The sequence below is a fragment of the Bombina bombina genome, chromosome 2, assembly GCF_027579735.1.
Source record: "Bombina bombina isolate aBomBom1 chromosome 2, aBomBom1.pri, whole genome shotgun sequence".
NCBI classification, from domain to species: Eukaryota; Metazoa; Chordata; class Amphibia; order Anura; family Bombinatoridae; genus Bombina; species Bombina bombina.
Genome location: NC_069500.1, coordinates 330828528 through 330848005, shown reverse-complemented (window position 1 = coordinate 330848005; position 19478 = coordinate 330828528). Strand labels below are relative to the sequence as shown.

The 19478-nt window shown below is 35.7% G+C and overlaps 1 protein-coding gene across 1 annotated transcript in view; it reads right to left on the bottom strand.

The window, feature by feature from the left end:
• The window catches only part of KSR2 (kinase suppressor of ras 2), a 1182068-nt gene that overhangs the window by 529397 nt on the left and 633193 nt on the right, over window positions 1-19478 (bottom strand). Inside the window, exon 5 of the mRNA XM_053701684.1 lies at window positions 17055-17233. Coding sequence (XP_053557659.1) covers window positions 17055-17233 — 179 coding nt within the window. The remainder of the gene's footprint in view (window positions 1-17054; window positions 17234-19478) is intronic.

Genomic DNA, 19478 nt, shown 5'->3' with positions numbered 1-19478 from the left:
AATCATTCTGTTTTTACCCCAAAATAGGGTAAATCTGTAGAAAACGTGAGTATTTCTTACGGTTAATGATAGACTTAACCTTATTGAAATTATATGCACTATGGGACATTCAGGTCCATTATTGCAAGCATGTTGATCTTATATGAACATAGGCAGATTATTAATCCATACCTTCACTTCTACTGCACACAATCTCACACTCTTGATATCAATTTCACTATAATATATATGCTCTATATGAGTGTCACAAAATATATTTATATTTGACACGATTTATTTACAGTTTTTTGTGGAATGAATTTATGTATATTTGTAGTAATTCTTTTTCTCTCTACGATATGAGGTTTTTTCTTTCTTTCTTTGCACTACCTTTTATATTATCAATTAAGCATCTCCATGGGGGAGCTCAGATGATTTTTAAACACTTAAAGCTCACTTTAATTATATAGCATGAATTTTATTTTATTTTACTTTATAGGAATCAATTTTCATAAAGTCACTAATGATGATTTTTAAACACTTAAAGCTCACTTTAATTATATAGCATGAATTCTATTTTATTTTTCTTTGTAGGAATCAATTGTCACAAAGTCCCTAATGTCCAATACCACCAGTATCACCATACACAACACTGAGCATTTGAATTGCTCACTGATATATTTATAATGAATTTATTTCCCATAGGTTAATAGGAGCACATTATATTGAACACGAGTATGAATATATGATGAATTAAAAACTCTGGGGTGTTTTGCTTTGTTCAGTATAAGATATCAATACATAAGCATTTGACAATGTGATCTGTTTGTAAAGTAATAAAGTTGAAAATAAGAACAATAACGTCATCTAACTGGTATTCATACCAGGTCACATTCCCCCCAATGTGTATAAATGAGTCTTTTCATAAGCGAATGAAACTTGGCCATACTCCATTAAAGCGTCAAATTTCCTTTAATAGATATAAAGTTATAGGTATACATCTGATTTTATCTTGAGTAATTCTAACGTATCCGCATTTCACTAAAGTGTTCTGCCCCTACAATCCACACTGTTTGTAACTGTTTGCTAAAAATGGGTATATTTTGTTAGAAACACCGGTATACTATTTGCGAGTAACTTTTGATATAGACTGTACAATAACGGCTGGTTGTTTGCTACATCAGGAGTGACTACTCCTTTTGAGAACACCAGACATATGCAGAATGCAATTTACAGGTAGTGTGTTTACGTAATCTATGGAGACTACATAGTGTCAAACTATTTAGGCTCAACCATATCTATCTAGGGATTCAGAATTGAGAACTCGTTACTTTTCAAACAAAGATAAAGGGAATCTCTAATTAGCATGGGAATGAGTATATGATTCAGTGCTCTGTTCGCATTACATCTAGAATACCTAATCGCAACAATACCAACTCACACATCTCCCATGAGGCTCACAAATAGTACTTATTATTCTATTATCCAGGATTATTAATATCATTATATATCACCCTAAGGATTCATAATCACTATACTAAAAGCATTCAAATTAAATTATAAGGAACTTCATATCATCGCGATATGCAGTATATGAGCGGGTGCTTTGTTTACATTGCGTGGTGATCATCCAATTGTTATAATGCACTACACACACCCCTTGTCTATAATTCTGTGATTGGATAAGATCACTGCAAGGATATGCCTTACTACACACACCTTCTAACTATGCAGAAGAGCTCTATACGTCAGAGCTAGCCGGAATGATTGACTAATCCAAGAACGAATCGGATCTATCTGACCAAGAAATGGCCACCTATTACGTATGTGAGGTGGGCGAATTAGCTCCATAAATAACACTTAGTAGCAGGGGCCCGCACCCCGTCTGAGGAAGCGTTCTGTGAAACGCGCGTCAGGGGTCCAGCAGGAGCAGCTGTGTCTCTCCTGTCTGTCGTTTTTAATCTGCTTGCCTAAGTTTGAAAAATAATTAATGCCTCAATAAATGCTAATTACTCATGGTGCCCACTTAGACTATTTGCTAATATTTAAAAGTTATTCAGCCCTAGGATTGTAAGGTCTTATCTTACTCTAGATTATTTTATGGTGGGCCCGTGTATATAAATACCTTTGGCAAATTGAGCTAACCAGTATTTACTTATAACTGGGTTCAAGTGTTTTTAACATTTTTTCCGCAACTACTGTGTGAATGTGTGTTCCTAGTTTAATCAATAAAGATTTAAGGTATGAATAATATGGAACTTTTTTTAAAAACTAGAGTAATCTTTAAAAACTTTTTTTTTTTGGAGTCAATATTGATTATAACTTTGTGGAATTCTTTGCTACAAATCCTAATGTATTTCTTGTACAATTAGTTTTCCTAGTTGTTTTGCCCTTTTTTTCAGTTCTTTTGACAGACTTGCAGTCTAGCCAATCAGTGTCTGCTCCCAGATAACTTCTCGTGCACAAGCACAGTGTTATCTATATGAAATACGTGAACTAACACCCTCTAGTGGTGAAAAACTGTTAAAATGCAATCTGAAAGAGGTGGGCTTCAAGGTCTAAGAAATTAGCATATGAACCTCCTAGGTTAAGCTTTCAACTAAGAATACCAAGAGAACAAAGCAAAATTGGTGATAAAAGTAAATTGGAAAATTGTTTAAAATTACATGCTCTATCTGAATCATGAAGTAAGAAATCTAACTTGATAAAATAACAGGCCGGATCTGGCTACCGAAGAAATCCACCTATTTAGTGAAAAATCAATAAACTATTAAGTATATATTATCGGTACATAAGATAATTATTGTACTTGAATAACCAAATAAGGTTTACATACTAAGGGCTAATTTGCTACATACATCGGGGAATGGTGGCTCTGATTATAATATGGAGTGTTCTAAAGAATTTTATATGGTCATCTTTTCAAAAGAAATATGTATGGGTAATATGAAGGGTTAAACAGACAATTAATTAGTGTTTTCATTGGTTATGTTTAGTTTATAGGTTAGAGCTCTCAGTCAGGTTGTAGATGCCTGAGGAAACAGCGTGTCAGCTGAGAAACTAGTTGCATGATTTTAGTGGGAACTTTTTGTACACTGTGTTTTTATATTATTTTTATTAAAAGTGATTTTATACATTTCACTTGACTGAGAGCCTGTTCTTTTGCTGTTGGAGACTACGCCCCTGACGGAGGTGTGTGAGAGCCCAAGAACAGTGAGCTGGGACACTGAGAGATCCCAGCAGGTGCCACTAAGCATGAGTGAGTGCTGCCACACTTGTGAGTACCAGTCTATTGCTATTGTATATATTTATACTGCTTGTACAATATCACACTAGGAGGCGCCCTTCTGTGTTTTGTTTGCACCATCACAGATACCTTTTTTCTGACCAATTTCTGGGAAGGAGCGGCCATTATCTGAGGACAAAGACACCAAGGAGTGCAAAACAAAGTGGAAGTTGCATCTATAGAGACTGATCAGCTCATGGACTGATAAGTTATAGCATCAAATATGCAAAATTTATAGTCAATATCTACATTTTTGTAGTGTTTTATATAGTGTCACGTCACCACCATATTGGTCTGTTTTGCGCCCCCTTGAGTGGTGACGAGGGATTGTCATCAGGTTTGTTTATTTTAGTTGTCTGTGGCTTTACTAATCCTCTCCCAATCGTATATCCCAAGTACTTCGCTTCCTCTAAACCAATGGTATATTTTGAAGGATTCGCAGTTAAGCCAGCAGAGAAAATGGAGTCAAGAACTGCCTGAACTTTTGGGAGATGTGATTCCCAATCTTTACTATAAATGATTACATCATCAAGATAAGCTGCAGCATAACGAACATGGGGCTTTAGAATTCTATCCATCATTCTCTGAAATGTTGCAGGAGCACCATATAACCCAAATGGCAAAACTGTATACTGAAACAACCCATCTAGAGTTGAAAAAGCAGTTTTCTCCTTTGCCTGATCAGTGAGGGGTATTTTTTTCCACCTCCAATTTAATAGCCTCCCTACGGGCTTCAGGAACTCCATAGGGTTTAAGGGAAAATTTTTATCCTGGTTCTGTAACTATGTCATGTTTAATTAGGTTAGTTCTTCCTGGCATCATGAAAAAAATCTCTCTGTTCCTTCTAATAAAGTACTTGACCTCTTGCTTTTGATGCACAGATAGGGTTTCAGGTATCTCTGTTGTATTTACCGCACACAAAACCTCCCTATCCTTCCAGGGCTTCAGTAAATTAATGTGATATATCTGCTCAGGTTTTCTTCTCCCTGGCTGACTCACCTTATAGTTTACATCACCCACCTTTTCAATTATCTCATATTTATTTATTTATTTATAAAATATTTTACCAGGAAGGATATATTGAGATTTCTCTCATTTTCAAGTATGTCCTGGGTCCACAAAACATTGCATTGATACAATAGGGTACAATAAAATTCAAAAACAATAATACACATTATATGCAAAAATTTAACATAGAACAGGTAGGAAATATATAATCAACCATGACAGGTGCGTTCTGTTTTGAGATATGTAGAGAGGGATCTCTTAAAGGATATTAGGCTTGGGGAAGGTTTGAAAGTGTGTGGGAGGTCATTCCATAAATGTGGTGCTCTGTAGGAAAAGGAGGATCGAGCTGCTTTCTTTTTGTATTGAGGCAAGCTAAATAATGTGCTGGTACTGAATCAGAGGTTATAGGAGGTGGGAATAGCCGAGGAGAGCATTTTCCTCGGGTAGGGTTGGAGCTTCCCAGAAAGGCTCAAAAAAATGTCAGGAAAGATGGAGGGTGTGTCTGGATTCCAGCTTCAGCCAGTTTAGTTCTTTTAGCATGTCACAATGGTGGGTCCTGTAGTTACATTGTAGCACAAAGTGGCAGAACGAGCTATACAATTGGACCTATTTATCATATGTCTGTCGGACCTGATCCGACACTGTGGATCAGGTCCGACAGACATCACTGAATGCGGAAAGCAATACGCTCTCCGTATTCAGCATTGCACCAGCAGCTCTTGTGAGCTGCTAGTGCAATGACGCCCCCTGCAGACTCGCGGCCAATCGGCCGCCAGCAGGGGGGGTGTCAATCAACCCGATCATACTCGATCGGGTTGATTTCCGGCAATTCCTGTCCGCCTCATCAGAGCAGACGGACTGGGTTATGGAGCAGTGGTCTTCGCCAGAAACACGGGCCTTCAAGTTCCGTTCAGAGCTTGATAGATAGGCCCCATTGTATTAAGTTTATTAAGGTGAGTTTGCGGTGCAGATGCATATACTACATCCCCGTAATCCATGATAGGCATTAGCATTTGCTGTACAATCTTTTTGGTTGTGCCAAGTAGCCAAAAATGTATTTTCTACTGTAGGGACTAAAACTAGTACCCTGTCACCAGGCTGAAACACTCTAACCCTAGAATTATGATTATAACTGTGTTTTTGTGCTTCTTGGGATTTTCCCATATGCTCCCTAACTATGGGCATGACAGCCTCCATTCGATCCTGCATTTGAGATATATGCTCAACAACACTTCTATAGGGTGTAGTTTACTGTTCCCATGTCTCTTTAACAATATCAAGTAACCCCCGTGGATGTCGACCATACAAAATTTCAAAAGGTGAAAACCCTGTTCAGACCTGAGGAACTTCCCTGATAGAAAACATTAAATAAGGCAATAAAAGATCCCAATTTTTTCCATCCACATCAATTGCCTTCCGTAACATACTCTTTAGGGTCTTATTGAACCTCTCTACCAGTCCATCAGTTTGAGGGTGATATACTGAAGTTTGCAGATGCTTAATATGGAGCAGTTTACACAATTCTTTTGTAACCTTAGACATAAAAGGAGTCCCTTGATCTGTCAAAATTTCCTTGGGTATACCCACTCTACTAAACATAAGCATAAGTTCCTTTGCTATAAATTTTGCATAACTATTACATAGGGATACTGCCTCAGGATAGCGGGTTGCATAATCCAGGACAACCAGTATATACTGGTGTCCTCTGGCTGACTTCACCAGTGGACCTATCAAGTCCATGGCAATTATTTAAAATGGCACATCAATGATTGGTAAAGGCACTAATGGAATACAAAAATCCTTAGTGAGAGCAGTTAGCTGGCACTTGGTACATGAAGAGCAATAATTATGAATGACCTTAAACACACCTGGCCAGTAAAACCTTCTAAGGACCCTTTCTTTAGTCTTATCCATTCCCAGGTGCCCCCCTAATATGTGACTATGTGCAAGATTTAACACTGTATTACTAAACACCTGAGGTACTAACAACTGTTTAACAATATTTGTGCCCTTTTTTTCTACTTTGTATAGCAGGTCATTATTTAAGGTAATGGATTTTCTGGCTGTGAAATAACACTATTTCCACCCCGTATATAATTTCTTGCTTCAGCCAAAGTGGGATCCTCCCATTGGGCACTTTTAAAATTACCACGATTAACCTCCAAATCTAATAAATCATCATTGCTTTCTGTACTAACACCTGGCTCACTATTCTGGATAGGCTGGTCTCCTATCAATACAGGCCTAGGACAATAAGTTTTACCTTTACTGTTTTCTTCCAAATCAATTTCAGAAAAAGGAAACACAAAATCCTCAATTGTTTCATTCCCTTTTGACTCCTTAGCTGAATTTACTATTAAAGTCCATAATTCAAAAAACTTAGGAAAATCTCTTCCTATAACCACCTCATGAGCTAATTTGGGTACTACACCTACCCAATGTTTTAAAGAACCATATTGGGTTTCAAAATTTACATCAGCTGTAGCATATTCATGTTTATCATCATGAACACAAAGAATACCCATTTTATGCATATGATCTATAGTCACATCAGGTACTATACATTTTGCCACTAATGTAACCATACTACCTGACTCAAGTAATGCTTTACACATTCTATCATTTAAAGTCACCAAACACATGTGAGAGACATCACTATTATCAGGTTGACAGAAATTAGTGCGGCCCTGTATTATCACTTGTACTATAGTCCATCAGTTCATTTATAAGAGCACAGTCTCTGGCAACATGACCAACCTCATTACACTTAAAACATTTAATACTATAATTAGATTTCCTTCTAGGTTGGTTATATTTAAATGTTCCTCTATCTCCCAGAGGAGTGTCCTATGTAACTTGTAAATATAACTCCTGGTCTCTCCCCCCATCCCCCCTTGAACAGTCTTACCAGTTCTTGTAGAGTTCTGGCAAATAGGAGAGGAGGGTAAATTTGCTAGAGGTAGATGCAAAACTTAATATACCTTTCCACTAAAGCAATCAGTTGGTCTGCAGTTTGAGGGTCACCCTGTCTGACCCATCGACACAGGGAAGCAGGTAATCCTCGTTGAAAGCGATCCATCACCAATAACTCCACAATCTTATTAGTGGAGTTAACCTCTGGTTGCAGCCATTTTCTGGCAAGGTGAATGAGGTCAAACATCTGTGATCTTGCAGCTTTATCAGATGCATATCTGCAAGAGTGAAATCTTTGAGCACATACTGCAGAAGTCACTCCTAGGCATGCCAGGATCTCAGCCTTCAGCTTGTCATAGTCACTGGCTTGCTCCGGCTCTAGGTCAAAGTAGGCCTTTTGAGGTTATAATAGCTCGTTTAACTTTAGAGCCTTGACAGCCCCCAGCAGCATCAGAGTTCAGTCTCTAAGATATAGCATGAATCTCACAACACCCTAAACATCTTGTCACAGCAATACCTAAGGGTCAATTTATTAGACTCGGATGCAACACCAAATCAGATGGGGTCTATGATCAACAGGCAATGGAGCTTGAGAACAGATTGGCACAAAGAGGCTATAAGATACTTTAGCACAATGCCGCCCACAGGTCAAAACTCTAAGTTTTAATCATAAATCTAAGAAAAAACTAAGTAATGACAAATTTTCAGATTCTGTGGTGTTCACCTCTGCATATACCACACAATTTGTTTCAGTTGTCAAAATACTTAAAAAACATATGCACCTCCTTTTGGGAGATGACATACTAAAGTCTTGTGTTGAAAAAATGTAAATTTGTTCCTAAAAAACCTAGAACCTTGGGTCAGTCTCTTTCCCCAAGTATGGTTAAAAGGAACACATTAGAGTCAGAATCGAGATGGTTAACACACAAAGGCAATTTCAGGTGTGGTAGTAGAAACTGCAGCACTTGTGCCTTAATACTAAAAGGTCATACATTTACTTCTAGTGTCACCAACCATTTTGATATTGATTTTTATGCTAACTGCAGTACCCAATGGGCTGTATATTTATTGACATGCAACCTATGTAAATATCAATATACAGGACAAACATCCAGAGAGTTAAGAAAAAGAGTAGGAGAACATGTTAGGGATGTCAAAAATGATGTGAAAGAATCTGCTGTTGCCAGCCATTTCAATGGCATACACTTTACAAATAAAGCAGATATATTGGTACAAATAATAGATTTATCACGGTTACCTATTAGAGGGGGTAACAAACACAAAATCCTTGACAAAAAAGAATTGTTTTGGATTTTAAAACTTCAAACCAAAACCCCCTCAGGTATAAATAGAGAATTTGACATCAGTTATTTTATTGATGACTGAGTTTTATATTCACATAAATTTCAGCATATTCCATAATATTTGTCTATATTTTCTAATATTAGGACCCATGCATAATAGATTTGTATATTATTATTATTATGGGTATTAACATTTTGACCTTCCAGTATTTAGCATTGCCTATAGACCATTGTGTTAAATATTAGTTCATAAATTGTAAAATTTTACAAATATGTATAAATTCACACATGTGAGTTGTTTGCTATTTTGCATATCACTGTTATTATATTGTATAAGCAATGTTGCTTTTTTATTTTCCACTTTGCATTAAGTATGTTTTTAAACTTTTTTTGTGGTCAATTGGGGGTTAACCTGTGGCTGCTCTTTGCATAAATAGGTGGCCTCATCACTGCACCTGCAGTCTATGATTAAGCACCACTAGGGGGCGTGTAACGCGTAAGTCAGTCTTTTTGTGTTGTCCCCTGTCTGGGAGCTCTCCATTTTTATGTGTACTAATAAAATGTGTATTTTTTATTTTCACTAGTTGAGCAGTGCCTGCTATTTTTTGTACTTTTTGTCTTGTCTCTTGGCCTGATCAGCCATCTGCTATGGCACTCCGGGTAAACTGAGGTTCCAATTGTTGCTATAAGGCTTTTTTTCTGCACTAACTGGAGTTTTTGACCGTGTACCGGATCCCCCCTTTTGCTACATCATACCAGGCCCCCTGCCTGGCTGTAATCTCCTTAGCTAGAGAAATGCTTCCCTTTTAAACCCTAGGATCAGTAATCATGAGCCACACCTGATTGTCTTTAACAGCTGTAAGGTATTCATAACTAAAAAACACTAATCACTTTCCTGGGGTTTCTTAACAAAATGGTAAAGTGAAATGTATTAAAGGGACAGTCTAGTCCAAAATAAACTTTCATGATTCAGATAGGGCATGTAATTTTAAACAATTTTCCAATTTACTTTTATCACCAATTTTACTTTGTTCTCTTGGTATTCTTAGTTGAAAGCTTAACCTAGGAGGTTCATATGCTAATTTCTTAGACCTTGAAGGCCACCTCTTTTCAGAATGCATTTTAACAGTTTTCACCACTAGAGGGTGTTAGTTCACGTGTTTCATATAGATAACACTGTGCTCATGCACGTGAAGTTATCTGGGAGCAGGCACTGATTGGCTAAACGGCAAGTCTGTCAAAAGAACTGAAATAAAGGGGCAGTTCTCAGAGGCTTAGATACAAGATAATCACAGAGGTTAAAAGTATATTAATATAACTGTGTTGGTTATGCGAAACTCGGGAATGTGTAATAAAGGGATTATCTATCTTTTAAAACAATGAAAATTCTGGTGTACACTGTCCCTTTAAACTTAGTCTAATATATATACTCCCTCTATCACCAAACCAGACTTTCTGTCACAATATATACACATACACACAAACACATATACACTCACACAAAAATATACATACATACACACAGACACACATACATATATATACACACACATATATACACATGCACGCATACATACATATATATATATATATACACACACACTCACATACACTCATACACAAACATATACATACATACACACACACAGACACTAATAAGTTGAAATGTAAGTAAAGACCAACAACTGGTGACCATCTATTGCTGCATAACTGTCATAATGATGCTAAACAGGAGTGATAAGAAAGCAGAAAAAGGAAGATAAAGATAATAGTAAATTACAGGTAAGGGGAAAAGGAGATTGGATTATAGAAGAAGCTGATAGGATAGTGGAAATTATAATGAAAAAAGAGACTGTAGCATATGCCAAGTTCTAAAGTAACAGAAGGATGGAAAAAGTTCAAAATATGACCTGCATAATAAATATAGAACTAACAAATGTATTCCTACAATTACACAACTGTACAGAAATTGACTATGTAACCGTGTCATTGATAACTTTTGTATACTAATACTAAGCATAATATATATATATATATACAGTGTATATATATATAACAAATGAAAATCGTTTTTTAGGACACTGTGCATCAGTTGGAACAATAAATAGCATGCAGTACACCAGGTGTAGAACAGAAACTGTCAAGTCCATTAGAAAAAAACACACATGTGGTATTAACTTACAATTTTGTTGTTTTTATATCAAGTTGGGAAATAACAAAAAAAGTAAACCTAGGACTAATAGGGTTTTCTGATTTATTTGTTTTTATTTATTTTTAAGGATTTTCAAAGACCTTTATGGAAGTAAAAGATAAATGGCCAAAAGCTATGCAACATCTTTACATTACAATGTCATGAAAGTAGTCAGAAAGGCCACTGAAAAGACCCAATAATCGGGTTGAAATGCGTTACAGAAACTTAGCGCACTGCTTTGTCCCCAAAGAGAATCCGTAGTACTATCTGCTGAATCTGAATCCCACACTGTGCAGAAACAACAGCGTTCTCCTCTCTAGAGCTAGGCGGCTTAGAAGGGAAATACACTTACACTTCCAAGCTAAGATGGGAGGGTCAGAGGACACAAATTAGAATACGTAGTACACCTCACAGGTAGACATCGCTTGCCAGTTATAATTATTGGTCAAAAGTGTTCAATTAGATGAAACATTTACTTGCACAGTATTAGGAACATTAATGTTTTTATTGGAACTACAACATACGTATACAACTGACAAAATAAATAATTGCAACCCTTTTTGTGTGATCATTGTATTTTTCCTCTACAATTTTAAAGAGACTATCTTTTTTAACTACTGAACTCTGGTCATTTTTGTAGACTGTTTTTAATATTTTAATATACTGTATTTTTAAACTTTTTTTATTAAAGGGATACTAAACACAAATTTTTTCTTCAGTGATTTAGATAGAGTATGCAATTTTAAGCAACTTTCAAATTTACTTATATTATCATTTTTTCTTCGTTCTCTTGCTATCATTATTTGAAAAAGCAGGAATCTAAACTAAGGAGACGGCCCAATTTTGGTTCAGCACTTTAGATAGGGCTTGTTGATCGGTGGCTACATTTAGCACAACCCAGGTGCTGAACCAAAAATGACTTCTAAGCTTACATTCTTGCTTCTTCAAATAAATATACCAAGAGAATGAAGAAAAAAATGATAATAATAATAAATTAGAAAGTTGCTTAAAATTGCATGCTCTATCTGAATCATGAAAGTTTAATTTTGACTAGACTATCCCTTTAATTTTTTTAATAGAGTGGCTGAAGTTACTGCACTCTAAAGCTCCTTCTTCATGTTGCTTGGATAACACTGCTACATACTGTGCTCAAGACACCTGCATGCCCCCTGAGTCTACTACAGTATGCTCTCATGCAAAGGGACTATACAAGAAAAAGAGGTAATTTTGATAACAAAAGTAAATTGGAAGTTTTGAGCTCTATCTGAACCATAAAGTTCCATTTTGGTTTTCATGTCCATTTAACAGAGCTTTAGTTCTATGGGGTGACAGTAGAGCGCTGGTACAAAGGAGATACCACACACTTACAGAATGAGAAGATCCTTTGTTCTTCTCAGTGTTATTTAAGTGAAAAGGGGAATGGGGTAAGTGCGCTAAAAAAGCTAAAGGTATCAGAACAAAGTTTAGTTTTTCTTAATGATCATTAGTATTACATTAATATTTTGATGAATTGTTTATGTTTAGCTATGTTAAACAGTGGTGAAAAAAATAATAAGATGTGATCTTCGAAATATATGCTAAAATTATAAATAAAAATTAATTAATAAAACAAATGTTGATAGAAGGTGTTGTTCTTTAGATTTTATGTGCTAAAATTGGGAGTGGATTTAAACTTCTCTAAGTGATATCATAAAAAGGTAACTAAAAATGTTGCTAACAAGGTGATGTGAAAAAATGTGTCGTTAGCAGTGTTTAAAATTTATTATGTGTGAAAACTCCTTATATAGGGTAATACGGTACTTAGAGACTTAATAGTAGAAAGTGTAATATCAATAGCAATATTTGAGATTGTATATTTATGGGTCCAGAACTGAAAAATAGCAGGTTCCAAGGGACCTAACAGATAGCCCTTATATAGTAAATGCACACAGATGTAAAGAATCTTACATATTTATTATCGATTAAAAGTTTTACAATATAACAATTAGAAAGGGGACGTCTCCCCAATTGCACAGCCTAAAATTTCTCTAAAACCATAAAAATCTAAAAAAAACTTAAATAAAACAATCTCTGTAATTGTCAGCAAATAGTCAAAAACTATATATCATATAAGCACAGTTGAATTTTATGTTGTTAACTCTCGTAATAACTATTATTATGATAGATTCGTTATCCGGACTGAGTTCTTTTGTATCACCTTAAAATTATATGTGGATAGTACAGAGTCTCTATGCAAGTTCCGTAATAGATTGTGATGACACACAGAGGTATGGTTTCTAGAGGTGATTGCACACTCCCTTCAATTGTGGTTAAGACAAATTTTAAAGCTTACTTTTTCTGAGTCCTGGAAGAGCTTCTGGAGCCTGTGTCCGCCGGCTATCTCTCAGCCGAGTCAGCACGCCGTATGGATCTTGGCGTCTGACGTCACCGGTAAATCTGCCGGTTGTCAAAAAAAGAAGAAATTCTCAGCTGGAGTGTATGTTGTATCCAGATATGATTTGGGAGATAAGTTCTTTGTGAGCCAGTTGAAATTACACCCTGCACCTAGTGCCAATGCACGCAGGGATAATTTAGACTCCGATATTGATGATTCAAAACGTAGCAGAATAACCCGGGTTACCTCAGATATTGGTTAAAAGTTAATTTGAGATTCAGATGTCATCATCTGTAGTAGGCATAGTCACTTAGATCGACGCGTTTCACTCACCAGGGAGCTTTATCAAGATGGATCTTGATAAAGCTCCCTGGTGAGTGAAACGCGTCGATCTAAGTGACTGTGCCTACTACAGATGATGACATCTGAATCTCAAATTAACTTTTAACCAATATCTGAGGTAACCCGGGTTATTTTGCTACGTTTTGAATCATCAATATCGGAGTCTAAATTATCCCTGCGTGCATTGGCACTAGGTGCAGGGTGTAATTTCAACTGGCTCACAAAGAACTTATCTCCCAAATCATATCTGGATACAACATACACTCCAGCTGAGAATTTCTTCTTTTTTTGACAACCGGCGGATTTACCGGTGACGTCAGACGCCAAGATCCATGCGGCGTGCTGACTCGGCTGAGAGATAGCCGGCGGACACAGGCTCCAGAAGCTCTTCCAGGACTCAGAAAAAGTAAGCTTTAAAATTTGTCTTAACCACAATTGAAGGGAGTGTGCAATCACCCCTAGAAACCATACCTCTGTGTGTCATCACAATCTATTACGGAACTTGCATAGAGACTCTGTACTATCCACATATAATTTTAAGGTGATACAAAAAAACTCAGTCCGGATAACGAATCTATCATAATAATAGTTATTACGAGAGTTAACAACATAAAATTCAACTGTGCTTATATGATATATAGTTTTTGACTATTTGCTGACAATTACAGAGATTGTTTTATTTAAGTTTTTTTAGATTTTTATGGTTTTAGAGAAATTTTAGGCTGTGCAATTGGGGAGCCGTCCCCTTTCTAATTGTTATATTGTAAAACTTTTAATCGATAATAAATATGTAAGATTCTTTACATCTGTGTGCATTTACTATATAAGGGCTATCTGTTAGGTCCCTTGGAACCTGCTATTTTTCAGGTCTGGACCCATAAATATACAATCTCAAATATTGCTATTGATATTACACTTTCTACTATTAAGTCTCTAAGTACCGTATTACCCTATATAAGGAGTTTTCACACATAATAAATTTTAAACACTGCTAACGACACATTTTTTCACATCACCTTGTTAGCAACATTTTTAGTTACCTTTTTATGATATCACTTAGAGAAGTTTAAATCCACTCCCAATTTTAGCACATAAAATCTAAAGAACAACACCTTCTATCAACATTTGTTTTATTAATTAATTTTTATTTATAATTTTAGCATATATTTTCGAAGATCACATCTTATTATTTTTTTCACCACTGTTTAACATAGCTAAACATAAACAATTCATCAAAATATTAATGTAATACTAATGATCATTAAGAAAAACTAAACTTTGTTCTGATACCTTTAGCTTTTTTAGCGCACTTACCCCATTCCCCTTTTCACTTAAAGAGCTTTAGTTCTAGGCCTGCATTAGAGTAGTATCATGTAACGCTGTACTTATGTAAATGATACTGTGTCTCCATAACTAATTGCTGTTTGCAGTAATACAGAGCCGAGCTTCTTGTGAAATCTGTCAGTAAACATTTCATCTGTTTTTATAAAAATACAATCTGTACATAATAATTAAACCATGAAATCTTTCCAGCTGAGGAACATAATGATGAAGAAAGGACAGGAGGCACCAGCAGCCAGTGAATTAAGAAAAGGACCCCCCTGGGTTACTGTACAATTCCCCTTACTGAAAAAAGTTTTATCTGTGCATGAAATGTACTAATCTTGCTTCAAAGTTATCATTGTCACCATTCATGAAGCACAAAGTATAGAAGTGATGACTCTACATGAATGAATTCTCTGAGTGCTCTAGTATCATGTTAATTAGTTGACTTAGCAATTTTATTCTTAAAGAAGTTTTAGTGCTAAATAAACCCACTTTTTCCCCAAGGACCAACACCGATATAGGAATTTTGACTATAATACCTAGGTATACAATGGGCATTTGTTCCTTGTTTGAATTTAAACTTCTGTTATTTAACCTTTTTCCTGCAAAAAATATTTTTAATTTATGTTATGTTATTCCATTTTTTACGTTTCACATAATATATCTTAGTGCTATTTCCTATTACTGAATAGCAATATTATTTCATTAGAAAACATAAAGCTGTTGGCTGCTAAGCTAAAAAGAAAATAATGGTGTTATATTTCCTCAGCAGGAATATGCAGGGGTATAACAACCTGCCAGCTGCAGCATCTGCACATATATTTGCTATACAGTTGAGAATGCTAAACATGGGACTTTCGGAAGCACTTCCAATGATCATTGACAACTCTATTTCTCTAACTTCTCTGGAAGAAAACTCCCAGTACACATATTGCGTAGGTAGCAGCAGTTTTCTATTTCTGCACATAACTCACTACTCACTACAGTGAATCCATTATGCTAAACACAATGAAAAACATATTTTAATCAGCAACATTAACTATTATTTCTTAATGCTTCTGCCTAATAATACACCTCCCTTTACCTAAATGTATTATTTGTTTGTTATGTAAAATATCTAAAGAGCAAATGGAAAAAGGTTTGTTTTTGGTTTTGTTGTTCATATGACTCCAATGACTCCATGGGGCTGATTTATCAAGGGCCGAATGGCCCCTATTGCCCCTGTTTCCTTGCGAGCCTTCAGGCTCACTAGAAACAGCAGTTATGAAGCAGCGGTCTTAAGACCGATGCTCCTTACTGATCCGCCTGCTCTGAGGCTGCGGACATCAATCCGCCCTATCCTATATGGTCGGGCTGATTGACACCCCCTGCTAGCGGCCGATTGGACGTGAATTGCACAATCAGTTTACAAGAACTGCTTGTACAATGATAAATGCTAACAGCGTATGCTGTCTGCATTCATCGATGTTTGTCGGACATGATCCGCTGAGCGGATCATGTCGGACAGACCGATGATAAATCGGCCCCTATGAATAAGTTGTTCACTCTGCTTTCTGTGCAGCAACAAATACCCAGTCACTCATGCTTTTCAAAATGAATAAAGAGGACTGGTCACTATTTTAGTCCAAGTTTAAACATATTATTTAGGACAGGAACATGAGTTTTGTTTTTTTGTTTTCAAAAATAAATATATTTTGAAATGCCCTCTTTTGGATAAGCTAAATAAATGAGTTTACCACAACATCCCTTAAAAAATTCAAAATCTGCTCAAAATGTGATCTTCCAGTCTAAAGTAGTTTTTAGGTTACAACTGGGACTTTCAAAATATCCTTTATTGTGGCTGCAAGACAAAGTTATCCAATCAATTGCATTGCTTACCATTATCAATTTAAAGGGACATGAAACCCAAAAATTTTCTTTCATGATTTAGGTAGAACATAACATTTTAAACAACTTTCCAGTTTACTACTATAATCAAATTTGCTTCATTCTCTTGGTATCATTTGTTGAATAAGCAGCAATGCACTACTGGTTGCTGACTGAACACATGGATGAGCCAATGGCAATCTGTATATCTATGCAGCCACCAATCAGCAGCTAGAGCCTAGGTTCTTTGCTGCTCCTGAGCTTTCCTAGATAAAACTTTCAGCAAAGAATAACAAGAGAAGGAAGCAAATTAAATAATAGAAGTAAATAGGAAAGTTGTTTAAAATTATGTTCTCTGATTATTACTTTACTGTCCCTTTTAAGCGTAAACAAGCTAAACTGGATTATATAAAGATATAAAGGTTTTTTGTTCTATTCGCTAACACATCAGCAGTTTAAACTTACTTGCAGAAGAGGGTTCAGTATGAACAGGGGGAGTAGAAGGGAGGAAAGATGGGTAGCCCACAAAGAAGGAGCGTAAGGAGCGTTCTGACATTAAGGGTGAGCGCTGCGATGGGATATTCTCACAGCTGCCCACGCTGTTGTGAATCTTGAGGTTTAGTGGCTTGTTCTTTTTCTTTGTTCTTGGAGGTGGAGGGAATTGAATAAAAAAAGAGGGAGAGAGAAAAAAGAAGAACAAAAAGTAATGTTAGTTGAGTTACTGGAAAAAGGAGCAGAAAGTATTAGTGAAATCAGAAGCACATTTATTACAGACAGAGAAAAACAGCTCGAGTGCGTAGAAACTTAAAGAGCATGCGTTAGAAAGCAGGTTTTGGTTAAAAAAAAAAGAGGGCACATAGTTTCTAGATGCATATTCAGTAATATATATTTATATTATGCCTTACATAGCATTGGTAGCTTCATCAATTACAGGGCCAACCTGATGTGTCTCCTTGTACCTCAATTTACAGGGTAATGATTCCACAGCACCTTTCAATTAAAATGTCCTTTATTAGCAACTCATGGACAGAATATTATGCAACGTTTCGGAAACGTAGTCCCTTAATCATGCATACCACATAGCACACCTGTACCTTTACTTAAAGGTTTATTCAGCCAATCACTGGCCAGCTCAATAGACACATCCTACTTCACAATTTTTCTGCACAGGTTGTATTAACACTGCCATCTAGAGGATATGACAAATTTTAACTAAAACAATTCATACTTAGATATTACGGGTACTATCTATAATGTACTTGTACACAAAAAAGTAAAAATTATAAAAACTTATGAATTCATACAAATATATAAAAATTCATTAATACATTGATACACTTATTGAGTGGCTGCCTTTTTTGAAAAAATACCAATAATTACTTACGTATATACCTAGAGGAAGACTGACAGGTCCAATTCTCTATTTAGTCCATTAGGATACATTGAATCCAATTTATAGATCCAATATGCTTCTTTTTTTTAAGACTACGTTCCCTGTCTCCCCCCCCCCCCCCTAGGTATATCCACATGATCAATGATCTGCCATCTAATTTGATTAATTTGGTGGCCACTTTCAAAAAAATGTCAGGCTACTGGAGCTTGAAGGTCACCTGTTCTAATATTAGATTTATGCTGATTGAGTCTTTCTCTCATCATACGGGTCGTTTCCCCTATGTACATTTTTGAACAAGGACATTTTATCATGTATATTACAAAAGTTAAGTTACAATTGTAATATGATTTTAATTTAAATTTATGTCCACTCCTAGGGTGTACAAATTCACTGCCTTTAATTATAGAATGGCAACTGCCACAGTTTAGACATGGGAAACATCCTGTTTTCTTTTAAATGAAGTATCTAGTTCTACTAATATATTTAGAACCCATGTCAGACTGTACCAAGATGTCTCTCAAATTTTTAACTTTCCGATGAGCCATGATTGGATATTTTTACAATATATCTATGTGTTTATTACATGTTTGAATTATATGCCAATGTTTCCTGATAATTTTGGATATTTTTGTACTCTGATCATTGAATTGTGAAATAAAAATAAGCCTATTTTTGTCATTCTTTTTATTATCTTTTGTCTTTAATTCTCTTTTAGTATTTAGGGTTTCTTTTATCACCAACTCCTCAGGGTACCCTCTTTCCAGGAATTTCTCACCCATTTCCTTGAGTCTTACATCTCTAAGGGAATTATCACTGACAATTTTATTAACCCTCATTAACGGACTCCTTGGAAGAGAATATTTTAACCTTTGGTTATGAAAACTGTCATATCTAAGTAATGTGTTACGGTCTGTCTTTTTGCGATGAAGATCAATCTTTAACTTTGAACCTTCCTTATATATGACAGTGTCCAAAAATACCATTCTCTCCTCACTGGCTGCTAATGTGAATTATAAGCCATTGACCTCCAAATTGAGTTTACTGACAAATTGTTTTAATGAGTCTTCATTGCCCCACCATATGCCAAACACATCGTCGATGTGTCGACCTTGATCCTTCCAAAATGTTTTGTTACAAATAGTCATGTTACCCCTAATAATGCTTATTACTTAAAAGGGACAGTATACTGTAAAATTGTTTTTCCCTTAATGTATTTTCAATGACAAGCTGCAGAGTATAAAATGTATGAGAAAATGCATTATCATGTTTATTTGTGTATATGAAATAGCTGGTTTTGTGTGTTGAAACCACAGCATATTACAATTGGTTGAGCTTGCAGTTTAATCGGATCTCAAATGGTATCACTTTGTGTATGCACACATGCTTCCTTATCTTATACTTATCTGGAAACCAAAGATCAATATTATATATATATATATATATATATATATATATATATATATATATATATATATATATATATATAAATTGAGATC